Consider the following 20981-nt stretch of genomic DNA (forward strand, 5'->3'; position numbering starts at 1 on the left):
TCTTTCTCTCCCTCATTTGGTTTAATATGTTTTGCGCCCTCTCTTTCTTTTACTGTAATTTCTTTCACTTTCTTTGCTTAGTCTTGCTTTTAAGCTACCTTTTTACTTCACTGTTCATTTCTTTCACTTACTCTGTCTTCGACATTCTTTTTTCCCTTTTTGTGCCTTTCCTTTGTTTTTCGTCTCGCATCTTTGATCCATTGTTTTTTGTGTCTGTTGTTTTTCCTTTTTTCCGCAGTTTATTCACATTCCATTCCTATTGCCACTATAGGCAGCATCAGTCTCTCCCTACTCTGTCAAAGAGGCCATCAGGGCTGATGCCAAACTTATGAAAGGTGTCAGTAACATTTCCGAAGCTGAAAACACAGAGGAAGGCATTTATAGGAGTGTGACTAAGGAGCCGCTGAATAGTTCAGACAATTTAAAGCTGTACTCTGTAGGGAAAACAACCTTTACAACGCAGTCATTACACCGCAATACCATTACAACGTGGTTGTTACAATGACCGCGTTGTTAGTACGCAATGTATTTACATCGCAAGTCTTTACAACAAATTCCACCAGGGGGCACTGAGGTATTGGAAATTAATTCCACCATCTTCCCTACTGTTGCGCAAACTGGAATAGAAATAGTAAATAATACCATTCATAAGTCCAGCGCGCCCCCTAGTGGAGTCGTTGTAAAGTCTTGTGATGTAAATGCATTGCGTACTAACAACGCGGTCATTCTAATGACCGCGTTGTCATAGCACGCAATGTAATACATCGCGTAGTAAAGTGCTATATTCCAAAGTTAAATAACAAAGGCAAGTGACAGTGGAACAAAAAGAAGCAAACACCTAGGTAAAGTGTACACAATATTAAAGACTTAATTTAGAGCAAGCCAACACATTTGTTTTTTTATTTAAAAAGGCCTTGTTGGCAGGAGTATAGTGTAAAAATCATTGGAAAACTAAAAGGCATCGTTACATATTGGAATATACATTTTTACATAAATTACATATTATTTATTTGAGGTTTTGATTTGCATGAGGTTTAGTAGTTCATGGGTCCTGGAATTTGGACATTTACACTGCCATAGTCCACCATGTACATAGGCCATTGCTGTAAAGAAAAAAAATAATGTCTGAATATGTTAACATTTAATAACCGAACACTTAAAAACAATATTTGCAGAATTACTCTTCGTATGATTCTGTAGGACAGTTATCGCATGCACATACAAGCCTATGCCTATTATTCAACCTTATGAGTCATCTAAGTGGAGCCTGCACATTTTAGCTATTTCAACTTGTACAGATGAGTGTTCTTTCACAGAATACAAATCACTATTTTTATTTGAGATCTCAGAACAGTTCTTGCAATCATACATCTGCCATGTTTAGAGAGACACTGCATTATTTGTTTGTTGAATGCAGCACAATTTTTGTTTCCAGCTTCTGCTTAGTACACCTCCATTCAAGTTCTCCTTTAATTCTGAATAGTATCATGTTGTGCTTCTCTTCAAATTCGATTCAACTAATTAGGTTATGTTTCAAGATGTACCATGCATGAGAAGATAAGTGACTTCTATCAGGACTGTGTGATTAGTTTGTTTTCTTTTGTTTTTTAAGTCGCGCCTACCAGACATCGTAGCTGTTTGGTTGCAAAATACATATCACTGGCTTACAAGAAATATAGAGGAGCTTGCAGCTCACCATTCCTTTCCATTTTGGTTGGCTTTACTGTCACTCTCATTTCCATGCTTCTTGTTCGATGGCTCTCTTTATCCATCTTGTGCCTGCCCCACCCCGGAGTTTTGCCGATTTTCCTGTATCCTTCTACTGTCCACTTTTAGTTAACTACTGTTTTTATAAGCAATCCACAAGGGTGCATATGTTTTCCAGCTGTCTCTAGTGTTCTTCTCTTCCTCTCTTCGTGCTGCTGTGTGCTTCTCCATTGCTCTCTCTGTGATGCGCTTGGCCTCATGTGCTTCTCCTCCACTTTGCTTTCTCGCCATTGTGCTTTTATTCCCAGCTCCATTTTTTTTAAAATCTCTTTTATTAAGATTCTTGGTCTTGGAGCAAACCCTTTTAGACTTCTAAGGCCAGCACCCATGTGAGCACCGGAGTACTCGTGTTACCTCACCCAGGGAAGCCTGGTGCATAGGTGCCAAATGGTGTCGGAAATCGTCGCTGCTCACAATGGCGAGTTGCTGCAAAGTGCTGCTGTCGTGGAGAAGAAAAGTGTCCGGTGTGATCCAAGCCTGCATCGGAGCTGTGAAGAACCTGAAAGCAGAGGGGAGAGAGTCTGGGTCACTTCAGGGTGACCAAGGGCACGGTAGACCAATGCCCACCAAAGTCGGGTGTTTCAGGTGCGATGAGGTGAAGCTTGACTCTGCTGCCGCGGGGACTAGGAGACGTCGACGACGACCAAAGTCCACAGACGAGCTGTCCCATGAAGGATGTCGAGTGCTGGGGGGTCGCTGTCTGGATCGGAGAGCAACAAGCCTTGGTAACAGCAACCCACGCCGTAAGAGTAAAAAGGCTTTGGTGTGGACCAGCAATGTCCTGGTTACTCCTCAAGCGATGGAGAGTCATGGTACGTCTGGAGCAACCAGGTAGCCCGTTCTAAGTTACATGACCCTTCTCAGGGACCCACAAGTCGACGGACACGGGATCGCTAAGGGCCCTCAAGAGGAATCACTAAATACCAGCCCACGGGACACTCGTGGAGTGTAGGCCAGTAATCTTCGGTGGGATCACTGCTCGGGTCTGGACTACAAGTAGCCCTAAGCACAGCCTTGGGGATCGACAAAAAACATATGCTGCTGCAAATGGTCACAGTGTCCAGGGGTTCGGGTTTCACGGTCCCCACGAGGGCTTTGGATCTCAGGTTTGCTGAGAGCACGGATCGGCCTAGGGGAAGATTGTAAACCTACCTCCTGTGTTGCAAAGTCTTCGGAGTCCTTCAGGAGCTGCGTAGTTGTTAACCGGACAGATGCGTCTTTCGTGCATGCCTTGCATGGGAGTAACTCCTTTACTCCAAGGGAGATTCTTTGGTCATCCAACGAAGTGTAGATAGTTGAAGTTCTGAGATTCTGTAGCAGAGTTTCGTCCAGGTAAATCTAAAGTCCTTTAGTCAGGGGTTCCTACTTTATACCCAAGGAAAGGGTGGGACAAACTCTGGGGACCCACCTATGGGAGAGTCAGGCTAGAGGGGTGGCTACACCCATATCCTTTGTCCAGTTTCACGCTACAGCAAGTGCTGGTAGCCTCTGCAACCGGTTTGAGCTGAACTTTGCACAGGGACACCAAATGTGCCCCCAGTACAGACTTCAAAGCACTTTCATAGTGCACCCACCCAGCCCCAATACACTAAAGCTTGTCTGGGAGGTGGTCACACCTCCCTGTGACAGGAAACCTATTGTCCAGCCTCCCCTGTCGGAGTTTCGTCCAGCAGCAGGAGGGCAGACTCGTGTCTGTGGCTGGCAGCATCCATTTTGTGATGCCAGGACTTGCAGAGGTGGTACCGGGTATACCGTTGCTATCATGGTTCGCCCTCTAGCAGGTGGAATCATACCTCCCACACCAGATACTGGTGTGGAGGTATGATTCCAAGGTGTTTGACACCAAACACGACATGTTTCCATGCAGACATTCCAAAGTTAGCATTTACCGAGAGGTTATAATGCACTTAAGAGTATATGGTCTGGCTGCATCACCAACAACCCCAGAATAGAGGTTCCGAAGGCACAGAGGGGCTCTGCTCATGTATGGGCACCCTCTCACATGAAGCCCAGCACCCTGCCTTCAGGATTGATAAGGTCTGCCATAGGGGTGACTGATAGGTATATATGTGTAGTGATGGATAGATATAGGGAACCTATATCTAAGTAAGGGGTTCAGACACCACCTTACATGGGCTGCTGTAGCAGACCTGTTGTGTCATTTTAAATGGTCTCCCAGGGGTGGCATAATACATGCTGCAGCCCCTGAGAGGCCTCTGGGATACCTATGCCCTGGATATATAGGATACCATATACTAGGGACTTATAAGCGTACCCCAGAATCCAATCTGTGGTGTACTTAAAGTATATGTAATCATTTTTGAGAGAAAGCAGCTAGGCTGGGGCCCTGGATAGCAGGATCCCAGCCAGACTAAAGTCGAAAAACAGAGAAACATCAGCAAAAAGTGGGGGTAACTATAAGAAGCAGATCCTACTCTCCTACACAACCCAAGCATTGAATGTCACCATGCCGGCACTTGTGGCGGATCTGCTGCTTTCCATCTTTTCGTGAGTAATCTCTTGGCCACTACTATCCCCAGGTCTAGGAACCAGGAGGTGGCCGCCGTTCTCCGGAATTTGTGTAGTAGATATATTGGTCAGGAGAAGGGTAGTACACGCTCTGTGCAGGCGTGCAGCTGACTGGCTATTGCGCTCCAATACGCAACATTCCGGGGACAACTACACAACATGTGTGTTATGTCGGCTCCCACCTCAGCACATCTAGGGCACGCCACATCTGTTCTACTAAAGTGACAATTAATGTTGGCAGGTGTAAGGTAGGCCCTGTGTATTATGTACCGTTGTATTTGTCTGAACCGCATGTTTCTGGGTATGCGTGTTGGGCTTTCTAACATATGTGCCCATTCTTTGTCAGTGAGTGGGGGTCCCAGATCTAACTCCCATTTTTTGCGGAGGCGGTCTAAGCTTATCGCCGCATGGACTCTGAATGAGGCAGCGAACCAATGTATAAGATGTCTGCCAAGCCCCATGACGTGCAGATATTGCACCACAAGGTGTGTCAGTAGTTCTGTAGTCATGTCACCCCACTTGATTGCTAGTGTTGCTATCAGTGAGCGATACGCAAGAAACTGCCCTGGTGGAAACCATTCTTCCTCTACCAGGGTCATGTACGGTATAAGCACTCCTTCTCGATATAGGTCCGCTAGGGTTTGGACGCCTTTCTCCTACCATACCTTGATTGCTTGCGTTGTCAGCACTACTTGGCCACAAGGAGATCTCACCAATGGTAATGCTGGCGCAAAGGGGGTCACGGCCCGTGTGATATATAAACTTCTACGGAAACATTTGTATGCCACGGCTAGCAACAATGGCATAGGTGTCTTCGCTTTCGCACTGGGATGAAAGAGCCCTAAGATTTCATACAGCGTATATGGAGGCTGCGTAGTTGCTGTATCTGTCTGTCGGCCAACCACTGGGCTATCCACTGCAGTTGAGCAGCTAAGTAGTAGTGTTCAAAGCAGGGTGCACAGCTAAGCCTCCTTGGTCCGTTGGTAAATAAAGCTTTTGCAGCTGCATTCTGTGTCGTGCCTTGCCCCATATGAAATCTCGGACTTTTCTCTCCAGCGCAGCGAAGAAGGAGGCTGGGACATACAGAGGCAGGTTCGCGAAGTAATACAGAGAGAATTACCATTTTGGTTAGTGCCACTCTTCCGGTTACAGTGAGTGGAAGTGTCCCCCAGAACTGCATTTGTGATTGGACAGCTGTCATCGCCCTTCCCAGGCTCCCATCAAATAGATCCTTTGGCTGACGATAGACCCGGATGCCTAAGTAGCGAAAGACTCCCTCTTTCCACTGCACTGCTCTGCCATTAATGGTAAGGACTGGGTCGCGACATCCTTCATTAAACACATATAGGCAGGACTTTCCGACATTGATCTGAAGCCCAGAGATGACGGCGAAATTCTGTAGCAAGGGTGCTAGCTGATTAGGGACCTGAACTATATCTCTAATATATACCAAGAGATCATCAGCGTAAAGAGATACCTGGTGCACGGCATCGCCTAGGGGTATACCATCTCCCATTGTGGTGCGAAGTCCTTCTGCTAGTGACTCCATTGAGAGCGCGAAAAGGAAAGGGGGAAGGGGCACCCCTGCCTGGTTCCCCTTCGCACTGGGATGTCATCTGACAGATAAGGCCCTAACCTTACCCTGACGGTGGGGTCAATGTAAGGCAGATTGACGAGCTGTAAGAACCCTGGGCCCAGGTCATACTTCTGCAGCGCCGCTGCCAGGTAGCCCCACTCCAGGGAATCAAAGGCCTTTTCCAGGTCTAGGATGAGACAACCTGCTCTTGGCCAGTCCTTCACGGCGTTTGTCGCCACCCTGAAAAAACGCCTCAGGTTGAGGGAAGTGCTACTGGATGGTACGAAACCATTTTGGTCACTATGGACAAGTGAGGGGGCTACTGGCGCCAGTTGTTCCGCCAATATCTTTGCCAGAATTTTGTAATCTATGTTTAGCAAGGTGAGGGGCCTATAGGAGCTAAGTTCCACAGGATCCCTGGCTGGCTTTAGTAGGGATACCAGGTACGCCTCGAGCATTGAGGGAGGTATTCCTCACTCTTCCAAAGCTGTGATGTACAGAGCCAGTAGACACGGCGCAAGCAGATCTCTGTACGCTGTATAAAATTCCGACGGCAGGCCATCGTGCCCACGGATTTTCCCGGAGGCTAGGGTTCTAATGGGCTCTACTATCTCCTCCAACGGGAGCCGCTCATTCAGCTATCCTGATGCTCATCCATTGATGTGGGTAGTTGTATGGAATGGAGAAAGTCCTCCAACCTCTGTCTGTCACCACGCTCACAAGCTTGATAGAGCTTTGTGTAATGTTGCACCACTGCTTGGTGTATTTTGTGTTGGGTATATAACATCTGCCCGATGATTATGTGCATATGGACCCGATGGGAGCGCAAGCGTGTTCCTGTTTATTCAGCCAGACGAGGAGCCGCCGGCCAGATCAGCTGATGCGTGTATAAGAGCTGTATAATTGTAACATTTCAGGCACTCTAATAGGTCAGCATGCTCAGCTTGCAACTGTTCTAAGTGTCGTGGGTCCTTGCCGCTTCTCTCACCTTCTTGTTCCTGACACAGTAGCTGGAATTCTATTTTCTTAAGGGAGGTGGATAGGTGTTTCCGGATATTCCATGTGGTTCCCTTACAGTGCCCCTAATCGTCGTCTTAAAGGCTTCCCATTCTATTGCTACGCTGCTCGCTGTGCCCTCATTTAGCTCAAAATATGTGTGAGTAGCCTTTTCTAGTGATGAGCGAAAGTCTGGGTTTTCCAGCGCACTAGTCTGCAGGCGCCACGCCGGTATTGGGGGTCGGCCTGCCTCTCACCCAAGTTGCATCTCCAGCGGGTTATCATTGGAGTGGGTCCGACCTAAGTAGTCTGTCCTCTTAATTAACGGGAGTAATGAGGGTGAGCCCATAATCCTGTCAAGGCGTACATGCAGCCCATGGACCGCCGAGTAGTACAAGTAAGCGCTTGCATCTGGATAAATGGCATGCCAGAGGTCCACCAGTGTCCAATGCGTGAGCCAATCCGTGACTGCTTGAGCGTTGGACGTGGCGTGAGTTTTGTGTAGGGGCGGAAATGACATATTGAGGTCCACATTGAGCACCAAATTAAATTAACCTCCTATCAACCAGCTCTGTGCATGTCACGTGTGTCTCTTGTAGTAGAGCTATGCCGACCGAATGGCACTGTAAGTAGGCGAAAATCGAGTATCTACGTGCGGGTGTGAGCATGCCGAGTATATTCCATGTGAGTATCTAAGTGCGCGTCATGTCTGGTATTTATTCCTGTTTGAAGGGGTGCGAGACAGGCAGCATTCATTTGGGCATGCAGTGTAGGTGGAGAGCCTTGGGTGGTCCTACATAACCCTTTTCTTCCCAGCTCCATGATGCGCTCTCTCTCTCATCCATTTGTTTTCTCCCCCTGAGCACCATGCTGTTCTCCCTCTTGTCTGCTTGCTTTTCTTCCCCCAACACATGCCATCAGTGCCCTGTGTTCCTACCACCACCACCCGAGCCCCTATGTTGCACTCACCCCGTGTTGCTTCAGCCCCCACATTGCTTCCACCCCACCCACTTAAAAAAAAAGCTTTTGCATGTTTTTTTATTTATTGATTTAAATCAATCCAATTCGGATGGATAAATAAAAAGAAACAAATAACCTATGTCTTTTTGTTGGCATACCTGCCAACTGACGAAAGCGGTCACGTCCCAGGCTTTTAAAAAAAATCTTTTTTTGCCATTCTGTACAGAATCTCAGAAAACCATTGGCAAAGCCAATAGGTTCCATAGCAAGGCCTAGTGGCTATGTCAATGCCTTTAATTTACTTGGGCCTACATGTGTTTTGGAGTGTGAGAAAACATTGCCCAAGGCTATGTCTTCTGATTGGAGCCTAAAAGGCTGGACAATTCAGTGTCCCACTGACGCTGCTCAGGTGGCATTGAAATGTTGTTCAGAGGGGCATGGTCACAGGTCTGCTTAGGGGTCGCACTATTTGTAGTTTCAATCATCTCTGCTCTGGATCCAATAGTTTCCTCGAAATGTGCCAAGAGGTTACAGAACTGCCACCATACATATTTGTTTCACCTTGTGACAGACACAGAAAAAGTGGTTCTGTAGAGGGGTGGACCATGGGAAGTGGGCTTTTGGACATCCTAATCTGCCTAAACAGCAGAGTAGTGTTGAATACTGGTAAGCTGTTTGGACATTTGGTTGGCACAGTTAAATCTGTGGCGGTATCATGAACCTGAAATACAATGTAATCTCTTGGATTGAGATATTGAAAATAATCAGTCACGGTACAGTTGTTGAACAAAAATGTTCAGAATGAATTTACCACAATTGTAAGCCAATTGGAGGAATAGGAAGTAGGAAAAGGGATGTTGTTTTACTACGTTGCAAACCCTGACACCTCCCAGGTTGGTTTTCAGGACTCTCCCCCACAGCAATAAGGAACTGAGTTGATGCCACCTCCCCAGAGGTTTTAGTTAGAGCCCGCTGCAGTGGCATATCTTAAAATTATGGACGCCTTCTACAGAAGACCCTGAAACTCCCATAACTCACTGAAATGCACAGTGCTTAGGCTGAATGGGGCTTGTGGAACGTGGGGCATTGAAAGGCCTGTGTTACTGTTCTTTTCTGCTATGCAGAACATTCACACAACAGCTCGAACACCTGTTCTCCTAAAAGATTCCAGCTCACTGTGAGATTGTGTCTCTTCACCAGGTCGTTGTTTAAGATTGCATGATATAACTAGTTACTTACCTCCAGCAATGCTCTTTCTAGTAGAGTCTCTCTTTAATTGCAGATTCCCCACCTCTTGAATATCGCCACAGGTGTCAGACTGGATCTCGAAAAATCTTGAGCAGTACCCCTGCACGTCGATAGGTGGCGTTGTAGTGCTCCTGGGTAACGTTGTTCTGCTCTGGAAGTGACAGGCAGGCACCCATATAAGCACCACCCAGGCTTGCTGATTTCATTTGCTTTCTGTACTGTCTACACCTCAGACACGGAGCCCGATCTTCAGATTGGTTATGACCAGTGAGCAGATCTCTAATTTAGGATCTTTTTAGACGAAAGAGTCCAGTCCACAGAATAAGTAGGCAAGAGGAATCTATGTTAGATAAGGTCTTTACCAGAAAGAGCGTTACAGAAGTTAAGTAACTTGTTCTTCTAATAGAGACTTTTCACTGCTGATTCCTCACCTTCTAAAAAGATACCAAATCAGCACCTCCCAGGAAGGTGGTCTTTTAAAGAATAGTGTCTTACCTGTAACTTCTGTTCTCTCATAGTGGAATTTCCATTCTAGTCATTAGCACTGAATAGTCTGGCCCATGTACAGAGACCCCATAGCACTTTTTCAATATATTTTTCGTAAGTGTAGACATTCACCTTTCTTCAGGAAGGCCTGCAAAGACACTTAAGAAAGAGATAAATTATGCCGCCTATATACATAGGCTATAACGGTCAAATACTTCATCATGAGGCCAAAAAAGGGCCAGACTAAAGGATTTGTGTACAATTTCAAGATGTTTTAGTAAACAGCATAAATCTCTCTCACAAACCCTTTTTTATGATAGAGATGAAGGAGAGCAGGGTTGTGTAGCCTCATAGGCTGTCATTATAATGCTGAAAATTCGAAACTGCCTTTAGGAATCCTCAAACCACAAGTATCCCATCATGCTCAGCAGGTGGCAGTTGTTTCTCTTTTTTTTTTAAAGTGATGTATGATAATATGTAGATTCCATCGATACCTTTGGTCATTCCATGGGGAGGAAGGAGAGTTGTTATGATTATAATGGAAATTCCCCTACGAGAGAACAGAACTTACAGGTTAGAAACTGTTCCTTCTCTCATAGGGCATATCTATTCATAGTCATAAGCACTGTATAAAGTAGCAAGCCCATCCCCACTAAGTGCAGTGGAGAAGACAGAGGATCAAATAAGGTAACCTTTAAGCAAATAGATTTCTGAGGGAAGCCTACCCTACTCGATTGTTTGCTCTAGCATCTGAGTCTAGGCAATAGTGCTTGGTAAATGTGTGAACAGAACTCCACATGGGAACTTTACAAATATACGCTAAAGGGATATTTCTCATTAAAGAATCAGTAACTGGTTAACCTCTAGTGGAGTGGTCTTTAGGTTTAGCTTAGATTGTTTTTTTAAATTTTTGATAGCCAACTGGATACAGGAAACTGTCCTCTGGAAATGGAATGCTTGGAAATGGTTAAACATGTTCGGCCCAGACCATAGTTGATAAACAATTGCCTCGATTTGCGGATGTCCCAAGTTTTATTGAGATAGCATTTTAAAACTCTCCTCCCATCCAGGGAATGAAGAGTTATTTCCGGTACAGTAGAGGGATTCTGAAAGAATGCTGGTAATGAGATGGTCTGGTTGACATGGAAGTTCGAAATAACCTTAGGGATGAATTTCGGGTGAGTCCTCATGACCACGTTGTTACAGTGGAAGAGTGTTTATGGTTCACGAGAACATAGTGCTTGGATCTTACTAAACGTGTGAGCTAATGTTATTGCTGCACGGAAAGCTGTCTTCCAAGAAAAGTGTTGCAGGGAGGCTTCAATCAATCAATCAGAACATTTGTAAAGCGTACTACTTACCCGTGAGGGTCTCAAGGCGCTGGGGGGGGGGGAGGGAGGGTGGAGTGCTGCTACTGCTTGAATAGCCAGGTCTTGAGGAGTCCTCTGAAGGTTAGCAGGTACTGGGTCTGTCGTAGGGGGATGGGGAAGGTATTCCACGTCTTGGCGGTGAGGTGGGAGAACGATCTGCCCCCAAAGGTTGCTTATACGGATGCGGGGGACTGTGGTGAGGGTGAGGTCGGCGGAACGTAGCTGGTGGTTGGGGGTGTAGAAGCTGAGTCGTATGTTGAGGTATGCTGGTCCGGTGTTGTGGAGTGCCTTGTGTGCGTGGTTGAGGATCTTGAAGGTGATCCTCTTGTTGACGGGGAGCCAGTGCAGGTCTCTCAGGTGGGGTGTGATGTGGCTTCGGTGAGGAATGTCGAGTATCAGGCGTGCAGAGGCGTTTTGAATGCGTTGAAGTCATTTCAGGAGTTTGGCCGAGGCTCCCGCGTAGAGGGCGTTTCCGTAGTCCAACCTGCTGCTGACGAGGGCCTGGGTGACCGTTCTTCTTGTCTCGGTGGGGATCCACCTGTAGATCTTGCGGAGCATGCGGAGGGTGTTGAAGCAGGAGGACGAGACGGCGTTGACCTGTTTTGTCATGGAGAGAGTAGAGTTGAGGATGAACCCAAGGTTGCGTGCTGGGGCTGTTCCCAATGCGGTCGGCCAGGCTTTATGAATAGGCTCAAAGGGATCCTGCATAATACATGAAAGTACAATGTCAAGTTCACAGGGAGGCGAGGGATGCCTAATAGGAGGGAAGACCTCCTTCAACCCTTCTAAAAAATCTTTTATTACTGAGATTTAAAAAAAAGAGGTTTGTAAGGGACATCTTCTGTAGGCAATGAGAGCTGCCATGTGAACCTTTATAGAGGAGAATAGCAAGCCAGATTTAGCCAATTGTAGAAGGTATGGAAGAATAACTTCTTGGCACGTAGTAGGGTCCACGTTCTTAGAGGAACACCAAATGCAAAATCTCTTCCACTTGAAGGCATATGCGGAACGGATGGAAGGCTGCTTAGCCTCCTTGAGAATCTCAATGCAGTCTTGTGGCAGGTTCAAATGTCCGTTCTCACTCGTTCAGGAGCCATGCAGCCAAATTCAAGGAGGAGAGATTGGGGTACACCATCTGTCCTCCGAATTTCGTTAGTAGGTCTAGTCTGCATGATAGCTTGAGATGTGGACCTTGTGACCATTGAAGTAGGTCCATGAACCCCCATTGTCATGGCCACATTGGAGCTATGAGGATCATCTTGGCTCTCAAGTGGGACAACTAGATTAGACTTCTGGGATCAGGGTAATTGGTGGAAAGGCGTAAAAAAAATTGCCAGACCAGTCGATCCATTGGGCATTCCCCAGTGTCCCTGAATGGTAGTAACTGGAGGCGAAGCTTCAGCATTTTCTGTTATCTCAGGGGGTGAGCAAGTCAATGGTTGAGGGGTCCCACATTTGGAAGATATTTTGTAAGACCTCGTGGTGCAAGACCCATTTGTGGTTTTCATTGAGAACTCTGCTGAGACTGTCTACCTGAACATTTTCGTGACAAGGCTCTGGGACGCGTTCCCCATGCTTGAAGTAGTACATGGTGGTTGTATTGTCCGTCTGAACAAGCAGGGTTGTGGTCGTGAATGATGGGTGAAAGGCATTGAGCGCTAGATGAACTGCACGGACCTCTAGAAGATTGATACGATAAGTCATTTCTCTCTGTGACCATGTGCCCTGAATTTGGAGCTGATCCTTGTGGGCTCCCCATCCTAATGGTGATGCATATGTCCCTCCCCCCTTTCCAATCTGCTTTCTCCTCTGTGCCGTATGGAGTTCCTCAAGGTTCGGCAATTAGCCCTATTGTGTTTAATCTGTACTTAAAACCCTTGATTACGGTTATCAAATCTTATAAGATTGATATTATAAACTATGCGGACGACACTCAGCTGATCCTCTCCTTTGAGGGTGAGGATTCGACACCGCTGGAAGTGTTTCATGAGTGCTTGCGGGATACGGCTGGCTGGCTACAGAACAATTCCCTACAATTTAAAGCTGGAAAGACAGAGGTGCTCTTCTCTGCAGGGAACAGGATTCCTCATCACTTCCCTGGTAATTTCTGGCCTCCTGAAACATCGATCAAAGTTCGACCAGTTGAAACTGTCCGTAACTTGGGTATTATGCTGGATAATAAGCTTACCATGGAAGCTCAGGTTGCGAAAACAACAACCTGTTGCTTTGCAATCATTAGGTCCCTTCGGAAGATCATGCCTTTATTACCCTCTCACGCGCGTGCTCTAGTGGCTAGATGCACAATCCTGAGCAGGCTCGGTTATTGCAATGCCCTCTTACTTGAATCCCCCAGCTTCCTGATGGATAGGCTTCAAAGAATTCAATCAGCTGCAGCTAGGTTAGTTTTAGGGCTGCCTAGAAGATCGTCCGCATCAGCAGCTCTGGCTGAACTCCATTGGCTTCCTCTTAGGCAGAGAGTTCAATTTAAGTCCCTTTGCCTCGTTTTTAAAGCTCTTCATGGGTTAGGACCCCTAGCAATGCAATCAAAATTTGTTTGGTACACTCCCACTAGACTGCTTCGCTCCTCATCGGCTAGACTGGTGAGAGTACCTAGGTTTAAAAAAGCTAGGTCAGGGGGAAGAGCTTTTGGGGTGGCAGCGGCCAAACTGTGGAACAGCCTCCCTTGGGAGATTAGGCAAATTAGGGAGCTTCTCCCTTTCAGAAAAAGCGTGAAAACCTGGTTGTTTCCTAAGCCCTAGTCTCCAGTGCCTGCCCCGACACCCCCTCCTACCTCTCATGTAGCCACCCGCGCCAGGATGCCTGCAAGGTGATAGTGCGCTTTATAAGCTGAATAAATAAATACATGTCCTTATGGTCTGAGAGGGGTCCTGTTGGTGAAACAGCATGCCTTGCAGGAGATTGGCTGGAGAACACCACCAATTCAGGGACTGTTTTGCATGTATGGACAGCTTGATCTTGTCCTCCCAATTGCCCGTCAGTTAGTCCCACTGGTCCTCTACACATTCTTGCAGAGGCCGAATGTGGAGTCGAGCAATTGGGGTGAGAAAGATGCATGAGGCTATCGAGCCGATAAGAGATGATACTGCCCTCACTGTTGGATGAGATACCTTCATAGAAATATCAAATTTCTGAAGAATCGATAAGTGTTGCTCCTCTGAAGAATACACTTCTGCCTGTCTGGTGTCAAAGGAGGCTCCAAAGTAATGCAAAGTCTGAAATGGAGTGGGTGTTGATGTGAAGCCCCAACCGTTGAAGGAGATCACAGGTCCAACTGAAATGACGTTGGGCTTCCTGAAAAATTAAGTATGGGTAGACGAAGATTCAGTGCTTTCTCAGATGGGCTACCACCGCTGCCATACACTTTGAGAATGTTCTGGGTGCTGACTTTAGGCCAAATAAAAGTACGGTGTATTGATAATGGTCCTGACCCACAACGAACCTTGAAAGATTGATGCTTTCTGGTGATTGGAATGTGAAAGTATGCACCCTGAAGGTCGACGGAGCAAAGACAATCTCCCTCGTGTGATTGGGGATAGATTAGTTGTAATGCCAGCCTCTAGAACTTTTCTCGCCAAATCTACTTGTTGGCTAGTTTGAGATCGAGTATGGGTCTAAATTTGTTTTCGTTTTTCACCTGCAAGTACCTGGAGTAAATGCCTGTCCCCCGTTGCCTGTGGGAAACGGCTTCCACCACCTTCTTCTATAAGCGGATGTTGACTTCCGACCATAGCAATGTAAGATGGAACTTGGACGGTTTTGGCAGAATGGACCATGGCGGGGTGGTGAATCTCTGACAATATACAGTTTTGCACAGTATTCAGAACCCAGGAGTCTTATGTGATGTGTTGCCATTCTGTCTGATAATGAGAAATGCTTCCCCCTACCGGAGTGGGTCACAGAAGAGGGGGAAGAGAAGACTCATGGTTTGGATCCTGTAGTCTGTTTACCCCTTTGGGCGGACTGTTGGGTAGAGCGTCCTCTCTATTCTGTTTTTGCTGTAGCTGGTATGATCTATGGTGTTGTCGCTGAGATCTACCTGTAAACCTCTGAGAACAAAACTGGCGTTGTAGGGTTAGAACGATTTTCTCTGTTCTTTTGGTCTCTCTAGAGCCACTGCTTTGAAGGTCTTCATTTCGCTTTTCATTCTAGCCATTTCATCATCAGAGTGAGTTCCAAGGAGTGTGAAATCTAGGAATGGCAAGTTCTGTATGCATTGTTGCGATCCAGCTCGAGGGTTGTCGACCGGGAGCTAAGCATGCCTCCTTACGTTCACGTTGAGACAGTATCCATGTGCGGCTAGCGGGGAATAATCGGCTGCTGTGCTAATTACCTGATTAGATACCATTCATCTCTCTTTGAATATCTCCATGAAATCTTCCCTCTTGTCTCTTGGAAGATGTTCAGCGAAATGCTGGTTGGAGTCCCAGAGGGCTCTTTCATATCTGCACAAGAAAGCTGTAGCACTGGCTGCTTTCATTGATGTTGCTGCCGTGCTGCAGACTTTGCGGCCAGCCAAGTCTAGTTTCCTGGTCTCTTTATTTGGAGGAGCAGATGATGATGCAGATGTGGAGTGTGTCTTCTTAGCTGCTCACATTGTCACAGAGTCTGGTGGAGGATCAGAATGGAGGAATAGAGGTTCTTGATCGGGAGACCAGTATTTTGTTTGGAGCCTTGTAGGAGGAAGGTTAATTATGGCCGGTGGCAAAAACAGCCCAATGGCAGGTTCCAGGAAGCCTGGGATTAACAGAAGTAGAGGTATGGAAGCTGTACGTTAATGTAGAGTCTCAAATATCACAGATGTGGAAGGTGTTGGAACCGACATCAGTACTTTCAGTTTGGGTGCTCCCATACTAGGACCTCTTGGAAGGTTGTAATGTCATCCACAGGGAAGAAATGAGGCATGGAGAGTTCGATATAGTTTAAGAATATCCTCCTGTAGATGTGCAGGAAGTACCTGCATGCCTACCATGAGCTTTTGATCTAGATCTTATATGGTGAGACCCAATGTTGTCGATGAGAATGGTGTGAAGATATTGATGAGTGCCTAAGACTATGATGGGCTTGATGTCGAGAATGGTGACGCATTCGAGAGCACGAGCAGGATCGTCTCTAGATGGAACTGGAGTCACTGGAGGAGGCGCAATTGGTGGAGGGGGTGGTTGAAGAGGCGAGATTGGTTGTGAAGGAGGAGGTAGTGCTGGTCGTGGTGGAGGAGACTGTGGTGGAGCAGATGACCTAGCCGGAGACGGAGATAATTGCACCACAATGGGAGAGGCTGAATACGCTCTCGAATATTGAGTCTGGCGATGAATATACTCTTCTCCTCTTCTTTCTTGTCTCCTCCAAATCGAGAAACTAATTGACGTCGACATTTCACTACGACGTTTAGAAGTCTATTTATTTATTTAAAGTTTTGTATATTGCGAACATGACCCAGGTGGGTATCAGAGCACTTTACATAGGTTAAGGAAGTGAGAGAGACAAGTGGAGCAATATACATCAAGAGCAAATGAGATTAAAAACAGTCATTTATAGGCAGTAGGAAAATAGCATCAAGATCAGCGCATTGATCGTTAGAGGAGTTTGTTCAGTAGTTGAGATTTGACTTCCTTTTTGAAAGCAAGGGTAGAAGGAATCAGTCTTGTTTCCACTGGGAGTTCCAGATTCTCGGGGCGATGCCAGAGAATGAGCGATTGTAGGTTTTAAGCGTATTAAATTTCTTGGGCTTGAGCAGTAAAGTGCCTGAGCTCCTTGTGGACCTGGAGCCACCAGATAGCTCAAGCTTGTTAGTCAGTTAGAGTGAGGTGTTGAAGTGTAGTGCTCTATGGGTCATACATGCATTCTTTAATTGTATCCTAGCTTCAAAGGGAAGCTAGTTGAGCGATTTTAAGTCAGGTGAAATGTGATTGGTCTTCTTAGAGCCAGTGATGAGTCTAGTGGCAGCATTAAGAGAGGCTCTGATAGGAGCTTGACTGAGTTCCGGCGGACCGCAAAGAGTGGCACTGCCGTATTCTAGCCTGGAGATGACCAGTTCTTGTACCGCCGCTTTAAAGTCATCATGTGGAAGGAATGATTTGAGTTTTCTTAGGATGCAGAGTTGAAAGTTCGCCCCTTTGGTTGATGATCTGATGTGGCCTTGCATGTTTAGGTGTTGGTCTAGCACAACTCCCAGAGACTTACTGGAGTCAAAAACGTGAGGAGGGCAGTGGAGGGCAGTGAGGTTACAAAGAGATTGCAGCACAGTGGGGGAATGTCTGGCGGGTGCAATCAGGAGGAATTCCGTCTTGAGGGCGTTTAATTTGAGGTTGTTGGAAGTAAGCCAGTTGAGGGTTTTGAGAAGGGTTCCATTGAGCGATATGATGTCCTCGTGGGAGGAGATTTTCATTTAAAGTTGGGTGTCATCAGCATACATGTGACATTGGATGTTGGAGATTTTAAGAATTACATTCAGAGGTTCCAGGAAGAGGTTGAAGAGTGTGGGGGAGAGTGAGGATCCTTGGGGGACACCAAGTGTGCAGGGACTCGGGTTGGAGAGAGATTGGTTGGATTTGACTCTTTGGGTTCTGTTGTCGAGGAAAGATGAGATCCATTTAAGGACCATGCCTGAAAGTCCCATTCTGCATTCCAGTAGGAAAAGAAGATTGTCGTGTTTGACAGTGTCAAAAGCCGATGAGATATCGAGCAGAATTAAAAGGCAGGTTTCATTTTGGTCGAGTAAAGTGAGGGTGCCGTCAATGATGTGAGTAATGGCCGTTTTGGTACTGTGGCCACTGCGGAAACCCAATTGGAATAGATCAAGAAGCTGGAATTGCTCAATGTGTTTGCGAAGTTGTTCATGAACACATTTCTCCAGAAGTTTTGCCAGGGTCGGAATGTTTGTGATTGGGCGGTAGTTGTTCAGGTCATCAGGGTCAGCTGAGGGTTTTTATTAAGAATAGGGAGCACCAGGCCCGCCTTCAAGGAGTCCAGTATCTTACCTTGAAGAAGTGAGGCGTTGATTACACCAGAGTGGCGCATGTGAACCTATAATTACTTTAAAGAAGTTGGGGGAGAGGGGGTAATTGAAGTGGTTTGAGGGTTTAAGGGTGGAGAGAATGTTGCAGAGGGAAATGTCATTGAGGGGAGTGAAATTACTCCATAAGGCATTGTTCTTGAGTGAGAGAACTTGATGCGGGGGCAGGGGAGTGGAGACAGGGTCGTCAGGAGGGGACGCAAGAGTGAGCACAGCAGACCTTAGGTCTGATTCGATTTTGTTAGACTTTTCAAGGAAGAATTCAGCCATCACATCGCAGTTTGGTTGGGAGCCAGCTGTGAGCTGAGATTGGGTAGCAGTGTTATTGGATTGAGATTTGATGAGCTCAAAAAGTAGTTTCGGGCGATTTTTGGCACTGTCCAGTTGGTGTTTGAAGAAGCTGGATATCGTTGTTCGTATGAGTTTGTTGTATCTACTTCTTTGTGATCTAAGAGATTTTAGAAGATCTGTGGAGGGAGAGGTTCTCCACTTGCGGTCAGCTTGTCTAAGACTGCGGATGTCAGCATTAAGTCTGTCAATGAACCATGGTATGGAGTCTTTAATGGGAATTCTTTTTAGTTGACGGGGAGCAGAATCGTTCAAGGCAGAAAGCATGGCGTTGTTATAATGGTCGGTAAGGTTGTGCACGTCAATCATGTTGGAGGGCGGGGGAAGGGAGAGATTGATCTCATTAACGCTTGTGATGTGGAGCGGTCTTTTACCAGTGTTTAAGTTTGAGTCCACTGTTTAAGTTTGAGTGGTTGACCCGATTTGTGGTTCCAGCTTTCAGTTATCAAAAAGTTGATGGATTTGAGTTGAATGGAATTGTGTTTGGAGATGATGAGATCAAGTGTCAAGCCTAAGTTGTGGGTGGGGTGTCGCAGAATTGGGTAAAAGACATGTCAATAAGGACATTTTTGAGGGTTGTGACAGCCTGATTGTGTGGGTCATTCCAATGGAGATTGAAGTCACCAAGGAAGATCTGGGGGGAGTTTCTGGCAAGGTTGGAGGAGATGGTTTCCAAAACCTGTTCGATTAGAAGGAGTATATCACCCGGGGGGTGGTAGAAGATGTGAAGTCTGCATCAGCGTTTGAGAGTGCTGGTGATATCTCTGCAGTGGTATTAGCAGGAGGAGAGACCGCAGAAGGGGACTGTTTTGCTGAGAGAGAGTTGCGGAAGATGCAGGCAATACCACCTCCTAATTTATTAGCTCGTCAAGTCTAATAATGTTGTGACTAGGAGGGACTAATAGGTCAATGATAGGGCCAGAGGAGTCGTTGAACCACGTTTCTGTGAGGATAAGGAGGTCTAGCTCTTGGTCTAGGATGAGATATGCCAGGCCTGTGGCATGTTTAACTGCGATCTGCAGTTGATTAGCATGCTTTTCAGATGTGATTTGTGAAGTGTGTCAGTGAGTGCGGGGTGTGTACTGGGGATTTGCAAGAGGTTATTGGCGTTATTGGTATTGGCGTGGAGCCTGGGCGTTCTATGTGGGTTGGGCGAGATGGTTCGGATGGGTTCCGAATTACCGAGTTTAGGGAGTGTAGGGTTATGAGCAATTAGATGGGGTGTTAAAGAGCATAGAGTAGGGCCAGACATGGTCGAGGGAGGGGAGGTGTATTCGAGGAGGAGGGAGAGAATATCATCTTCAGAGTATGGGGCGGTGTACTCAAGGAACAGGGAGAGTATATCTGGTTCTGGATAAGGACTTAAGGATCTGGTAGGTCGACACGGGGCGTTAGGGTAGGGGTGATGTTCGAGATTAGGGCGGAGGGTTTCGGGAGTATCAAATGTCGGGACTCGAGTGTAGGCATCTTGGAGGAGAGTTGGGGGATCTTGCATGTGGACATTTTGAGAGAGGGATCATGGGCTAGCTCTTCGTGGCCTTTATGAGTTTAAGGATGGCAGTTTTGAGAGTTTGCAGTTCGTGGTTTATAGTCTTGAATTTAGAAACAGGATCAGAGTGAGGAATATGGGTCACGGTGAGGCGGGGGATTTGTCAATGGGGAGGGTGAAGGAGAGATAATAATCCACATTTGTAAAGCGCACAATCACCCGTTAGGGTCTCTAGGCGCTGGGGGCCGTCGGGAAGATTAAGCGAGCTATTGCCCAGAGTCACATGGTGCTGGGCTAACCTGCCGCCGGCGCTGGGGATCGAACCGTGATCCCCAGATTCCAGCGTCAGTCGCCCTGGCCGCGGCGCCACACCTCTCCCAGATAGGGAGAGGTGGACGTGAGGAGTGTGGGAAGTCCACTAGAGGAGAGTTCCCTTTCCGAGGTACTGGAGTATGAGGCGAGAGGTTGATGTAGGGGAGGTCAGGGGAAGGGAAGTTGGTGGAGTTCATGCGTGGGCAAGCTTGCTGTCTAGTAAGGGAGTTATGTAGGCAGGGCCTAGCGGGAGAGGGAATGGGGGAAATGACAGGGAGGTGGTCGGAGCGAGGGAGAACAGGTGCATTAAGATTATTGGTCAAGGTCAGGTCAGGGCGTCGCACGGTAGGTAAGTTAGGAGAGCCAAGTATCTGGGAAGCTGTGGTGCATAGGCGGGTTGATCTGGGTGGGAGAAGCAGTCCTCCGTGTGTGGTTCGGTAAAGAGGGCTCATGGACCTCCTGAGTTGGGTAAGGGGAAGGTTCGTACCAGGATTGAGTAGTGGAGACGCTAGGTATCAAAGATCTTTTAAAGAGTGCAAACTTATCATAAAAGATGTCCAGACAGCGATCGTAGGCCTGAATAAGGATAGCTCCATTGTTGTACATGGATATAGTGGCATTTACTCTGAAAGTGGGAGACTTTGTGACCAAAAGTCGCAGACCGTGCAGGAATATTTTAGTTGAAGTGATTCTGAGTAGGGAGTGGAATGTAACTCTCCACTGACCTCTTTTTTTAGTGTAGAAGATCAGGTCGTTCTTAGTAGTGCCTTTATTTGGGCAGAGGTAAGTGTCAGAGATAAGAGTTTCAGGGTTGGCCTTGAGGAGCCTGTGTTTCAGAGTTTTGGTCGCATTTTTGGAGAGGTTGTT

General features: G+C 46.8%; 1 protein-coding gene across 4 annotated transcripts in view; it reads right to left on the minus strand.

The window, feature by feature from the left end:
* Positions 1–885: 885 nt before the first annotated feature.
* The window catches only part of GTF2IRD1 (GTF2I repeat domain containing 1), a 1361292-nt gene continuing 1341196 nt past the window's right edge, over positions 886–20981 (minus strand). For all 4 annotated transcript variants that reach the window (XM_078679432.1, XM_078679431.1, XM_078679429.1 and 1 more), the window contains one exon: positions 886–1103. In XM_078679432.1, the coding sequence (XP_078535558.1) occupies positions 1035–1103 (69 nt within the window). In that variant the 3' untranslated portion in view covers positions 886–1034. The remainder of the gene's footprint in view (positions 1104–20981) is intronic.

The sequence above is a fragment of the Lissotriton helveticus genome, chromosome 3_1 (assembly GCF_964261635.1).
Source record: "Lissotriton helveticus chromosome 3_1, aLisHel1.1, whole genome shotgun sequence".
NCBI lineage: Eukaryota > Metazoa > Chordata > Amphibia > Caudata > Salamandridae > Lissotriton > Lissotriton helveticus.